This window comes from Grampus griseus (genome assembly GCF_964374135.1).
Source record: "Grampus griseus genome assembly, chromosome: 21".
Lineage (NCBI taxonomy): Eukaryota > Metazoa > Chordata > Mammalia > Artiodactyla > Delphinidae > Grampus > Grampus griseus.
Genome location: NC_139015.1, coordinates 6,163,927 through 6,170,037, shown reverse-complemented (window position 1 = coordinate 6,170,037; position 6,111 = coordinate 6,163,927). Strand labels below are relative to the sequence as shown.

Below are 6,111 nucleotides of genomic sequence, written 5' to 3'. Positions count from 1 at the left end.
CCAGTGCATCCCTTTGGCAAATCTACATGGTACCTGGAGGTCAGGAGTGGCTGGGAAATGTACACAGTTCCCTACAGCTCAGGGCACTGCCATTTACTAGCTGGCTGGCCTAAGGAAAGTCACTCAACCTCTCTGAGCCTCAGTTTCCTCATCTGTAAAATGGGATAATGCGTATCCTTGCCCATATAACTTAAATAACAGTGGTCATGACAAGATTAAAATGGCTGCAAAGGAGAGCGGCTGAGTCACACTTAGACTCTGTGAAGATAAAGAAGAGTGGAAATCCTGCAAGGGAACCCGTGCCACAACCTTTGCCCTACCTTGTTATTGGTAACCAGACCTCATTGGTTATTCTTCCCCAGACCACATGGGTGATCCGTGGTAATTTGCAGTTTACAAGTCAATTTTATATCATTAACTCATAGGGCTTTCACTGTGGACTAAACAGGACATTGATTACTCTCTGTGCTTTACTGCTGAGGTACAGATGCTCAAAGAGCTTAAGGAATTTATTCAGGTAAACCCAAATAATAAATGATAGAGCTGAGAGGTAAATGGGAACGTCTCACTCCAACCTGGACCTCTGCACTCCACATAGTACTGCCCCTGGACCAAAAACTTTGATCTCCCAAATCTCTGCTCCATATTTTAAAACCAGAGTTTAAAAAATAAATAAAGGATTAGAGGAGATGAGAGGAAAGTCTGACATGAGCAAAAATAGTTGAATTACTCAAGTCTCTCCTCTCTCCACCTAATCAACATAGAAAACTGCTGACTCACAGCAGGGAGAAAACCCAGCACATCCAGTCAGCAGGGTCTGCATCTCCAAGCCCTGCGAGTCTAGGCCCTCTCGGCCCTGGGAGTCGCTGCTGTTCTTGTCAATGTCAGACTCACAGGCATGTGTGAATTACTCAATGGTAAACGTGTAACTGCTATTGCTTGAGAAGCCACAAGTATTGGTGACATAAAAAAAGCTATAATAAGTCAAAAAGAAGGCAAATCAGAGTTACCAGTGTCTCCCCAGGGCAGAGAAGTGAACAGTCTCACTCTCCTATTGTTTGAATTTTTACCACAAATAAGAGTAACTTTTATAAACATCGTAAAATACAGAAATGTTCCTCAAACTTCATTTTGCGAGTGGGGTGAGTACCACTGCCATGGTACTTTCTCTCCCAAAGAACCTCTTAGGAAATAGTGGTGTTGCCTTGGAGAGCCCTCCCTGCTTTGAAGGGACAGGTTAGACCCTGGGCTCACCGTGGAGGTCTGCTCTCCAAGTGGGAAAGTAAGTCCTCACCGGTAACCAGAGCTCTGAGGACTCCAGCCCTGCGCCTGGGCGGAGAGCTGGTCCTAATTCTCTGTGACACCCCTGCAGCTATCTCTTTTACCCCCTGTGAGGCCGAGTGAGACTCTTTACCCAGTCAGCACCTGCCCACACGGAATTAACCTCCTTCCCCGGTTAAACATGTCTGCATTGGGGAATCAAATTAGCGCAGCCTCTGTGGAAAACGGTATAACTACCATATGACCCAGCAATTCCATTCCTGGGTGTATATTCAAAAAAAAGCTAAACCCACTAATTAGAGAAGATACATACACCCCAGTGTTCATAGCAGCAGTATTTACAATTGCCAAGACATGGAAGCAAACTAAGTGTCCATCAACAGGTGAACAGACAAGGAAGATGTGGTATATGTATATAATGGAATACTACTCAGCCATAAAAGGAACAAAATAATGCCATTTGCAGCAACATGGATGGACTTGGAGGATATCATGCTAAGTGAAGTAAGTCAGACAGAGAAAGACAAATACTGTACAATATTGCTTATTAGTGGAATCTAAAAAATGCAACAAACTAGTAAACATCACAAAAAAGCAGACTCACAGATATAAAGAACAAACTAGCAGTTACCAGTGGGGGGAGGGGAGGGGGGAGGGGCAGATAGGGAGAGGGGAGTAAGAGGTACAAACTATTATGTATAAAATAAGCTACAAGGATATATTGTACAATATGGGGAATATAGCCAATATTTTATATTAACAACATTATAATACAGGGAATATAGCCAGTATTTTATATTTTTAAAAGTGTGACTAATAACTGATTCATTTTGTTGTGAAGCTGAAACTAACATACCATTGTAAAGCAATTATACTCCAATAAAGATGTTAAAATGAAAAAAAATAAAAAATAAAAAAAAATAAAAGTGTGACTCACTATATTGTATACCTGTAACATATAATATTGTACATCAACTATATTTCAACTAATTAACTAATTAAAATAAAAATGTCTACTTTGTCTCAAATCCTGAACTGATGAGGGAAGTTAGAATTTAAAAGTATGAAGTGTCTACAACTCGAAATTCTTCTTAAATCTGCTCTCCGAACTTGCCTTTCAGCATGAATTACCTTTCTTCTACATTTCTACAGCCTTGTGCTTGAACCCTTATTATGGCCCTTATTAAAGTCCATTCTCTATGGTTTATTCGATTCTGTGCCCGTCTACATGGGAGTTCCCTGAGAGAAAGCACCAGAACTGGCCCCTCTGTATTTTATCCCTTCTATCCCCTCACCCACCCCAAGCACATGGTACTTTATCTACAGCAGGAGTTCAGAATTTGCTTACAGAATCCGATAGGTACAAGAGGATCCTGAACCCACAGTCCTAGATCTAAGACACCCCAGAACCCTGGTGGGCCCATTACAATTGCTTTCACACAAAGCAACAGCCAGCCAACATCATGATGATTTCAGCTTCCAAGGAAATAACCTATCGAGTATAACCCACTGATTGGATTTCTTAACAGTTAAGCCTGATAATTTTTTAAAAAAGCAGTTGGCCCCCTAAATATTGAATCTATATCCAGTGGAAATCACCTGACCCCTGGGCTTCCTTGAATGCTCATGACACAGGAGTAACCAGAGGTTTTAAGTGTATCTTCCGAAGCTCCTCATTTGTATAGGGAGCGTCGCCAATGAGGAGGAGATGTCAGTCCATCAAATGTATCACCCCAACATCAGCTTCCTCTGATAAAGGAAAATGAGGCGCCTTCTTGACTCATGACTTGGCGGTTTTCAGACAACAATGAAGTACATAAGCTGTGCTTCACCCAAGGGGCAACACCCCGTCACAGGCCAAGGGGCATAAGGGCAGGGTCTCTGGAATGTAGCCCACTTTTCCTCCCTTCCCACACTGCTTAGAAGCTGATCCTGTTTTCAGAGCAATTTCAGGCGTATCCGTGCAGGCTCAGGGCGTGGCCTAGCCCCAGTTTACGCCTAGATTCTGAATATACCAGTCTTGGACTGTACTGCTGTGGTTCCCAGTGGCCCTCGGGCTCTCGCAGGACTTTAGGAAGAGGCAAACACTTAGAAGGACCACAGTGGAGACAGGTGAGCTCCCAGCTGCATGTCCTAGGACTCCATACGCAGGAGCAGGCAGGTCTTTCCCACCTGTGCTGGCAGCCAGACCTGAGCCAGACGTACACGAGCACCCAGAGCTCAGAGGCGTCAGGACAGCCCTGCGCTCGCATCAAGCTCTGTGTCCCCCTTAGGTCTGTAATTAACTCCTGGGAGGAATGGGCGTGGTCTGCTTTGTAAGGTACGTTGGCATGAAGCATTAGGAAATACATCATATTGTCATAGCTGTAATATTACAGGAATTGCAGCTTTTGAATGCTTCTCCCTGTGGCTGTGGACCTGGAGCCTTTATAAGGTGAGCCAGTGCACCCTCCTGTCCAGTCGCAGCTGCGAAGCCGGCCAGCCATGAGGGTCTACTACCTTCTCTTTGTGTTGTTCTTCTTGTTCTTGCTGCCTGTTTCAGGTAAGAGGGGCTGGGAAATGAGAGGGCTGAAAGGATTGAGAATATATAAGTCAGAGTCAGCCCTCTCCATTCTTCTGGGAATTTTAGACCAAATAGATTTATTGTCTGGGAACTAGACATAACCAATTTTTTTCTTTCTGACAAAGACCATTAAGAACCTTAAAGTAAGGGTCTCGATCTCTTCTGATTCACTCTTAAGAGAAAAACCAGATCACAAAAGCCACCCCTTCCCGGGAAGGCCGTTATACCTGTTAATGAGACAGGAGGAAAGTGATGTAAAACTTTAATACCAAGAGGAAAAATTGACAGTCGAGAACAGAAGCACAGACTTCCCTTTTATTAGCTTAGTGGTTGGTGGTAGAGTCTTTTGGCCTCTAGAGAGTCCCGGGGGACCACCGTGGCCCCGGCCTCCCATGTGTCAGTTCACGAGGGGGGCTGCCCGTGGTCATGCCACTTTCTCAGCACTCCGGCGGTTAATGACTGAGCTGAACCCATGGACACGTTGTTAGTTGCTTAGTCCCACCTTCTACTTTACTCCTGATGGTACAGAAAAAGGAAAAAGAAATAAAAGAAAGGCCACAGATCAGTTACGTAAGGAATTCCAAAAGCCTAGGTCTTGCACTTCCTAAAACCTTCCCGTGCTTTCCGTTTCTTCATTGCAGGCAGTGGAAGAATCGTAAATATATTACAAAAGTATTATTGCAGAATAAGAGGCGGCCGGTGTGCTCTGTTTGGCTGTCTTCCGAGGGAGATCCCCTTAGGCCTTTGTTCCCACAGTGGTCGAAAATGCTGCCGAAGGGAGAGATGAAAAATCCAGAAGCGCGATGAGAACGTTGCCAAGTGTGAAAATGCTCCCGCGCAGTCTATAGACGCCAAATCAAATTAAAGATTTTTCACAAAAAAATTAGAAGGTGGATTATTTTTTTTTCTTTTAATTCTGGTTATTGTGCTAGTTGTTACCAAACAGGCAACTTGGGAAGTGCTGGTGACTCACCTTTAATTCAAATAAAGTATTATCTCTAGAGCAAGCCACGAGAGGATCTAAACTGATGTTCCCGGGATTATCAGAGCTTATTCCTCTTTTGCAAATCTTGCACCCCAGTGACACGGGACTCCTCGTTCTTCCTGAAATATTTTCTTCACTTATTGTCACCCATTTTGAGTTTCCAGTTCATCTATATGCCATAGCCTCTCCCCATCAAATCTATGTCTAATTTTTTGATGATGGCCATTCTGACTGGTGTGAGGTGATATCTCATTGTGCTTTTGATTTGCATTTCTCTAATGATTAGTGATGTTGAGCATCCTTTCATGTGTTTGTTGGCAGTCTGTATATCTTCTCTGGAGAAATGTCTATTTAGGTCTTCTGCCCATTTTTGGATTGGGTTGTTTGTTTTTTTGATATGGAGCTGCATGAGCTGCTTGTATATTTTGGAGATTAATCCTTTGTCAGTTGCTTCATTTGCAAATAGTTTCTCCCATTCTGAGGGTTGTCTTTTCATCTTGCTTATGATTTCCTTTGCTGTGCAAAAGCTTTTAAGTTTCATTAGGTCCCATTTGTTTATTTTTCTTTTTATTTCCATTTCTCTAGGAGATAGGTCAAAAAGGATCTTGCTGTGATTTATGTCATAGAGTGTTCTGCCTATGTTTTCCTCTAAGAGTTTGATAGTATCTGGCCTTACATTTAGGTCTTTAATCCATTTTGAGTTTATTTTTGTGTATGGTGTTAAGGAGTGTTCTAATTTCATTCTTTTACATGTAGCTGTCCAGTTTTCCCAGCACCACTTATTGAAGAGGCTGTATTTTCTCCATTATATATTCTTGTCTCCTTTATCAAAGATAAGAGAGTGTGGAGAAAAAGGACTTGCACTGCTGGTGGGAATGTGAATTGGTACAGCCACTATGGAGAACAGTATGGAGGTTCCTTAAAAAACTAAAAATAGAACTACCATACGACCCAGCAATCCCACTACTGGACATATACCCTAGAGAAAACCATAATTCAAAAAGAGACATGTACCACAATGTTCATTGCAGCTCTATTTACAATAGCCAGGACATGGAAGTAACCTAAGTGTCCATTGACAGATGAATGGATAAAGAAGATGTGGCACATATATACAGTGGAGTATTACTCAGCCATAAAAAGAAACAAAATTATTTGTAGTGAGTTGGGTGGACCTAGAGTCTGTCATACAGAGTGAAGTAAGTCAGAAAGAGAAAAACAAATACCATATGCTAACACATATATATGGAATCTAAAAAAAAATGGTTCTGACGAACCTAGG

The 6,111-nt window shown here is 42.6% G+C and overlaps 1 protein-coding gene across 1 annotated transcript; it reads left to right on the top strand.

Annotated features, from left to right (window-relative positions):
• Nucleotides 1-3,765: 3,765 nt before the first annotated feature.
• Nucleotides 3,766-4,631, top strand: LOC309839026 (beta-defensin 103A-like; the record flags this gene model as incomplete). Its single annotated transcript, XM_082680512.1, has 2 exons — nucleotides 3,766-3,823; nucleotides 4,486-4,631. The coding sequence occupies 2 exons, from the start codon at nucleotides 3,766-3,768 to the stop codon at nucleotides 4,629-4,631; spliced, it is 204 nt and encodes a 67-aa protein (XP_082536638.1).
• Nucleotides 4,632-6,111: the final 1,480 nt, after the last annotated feature.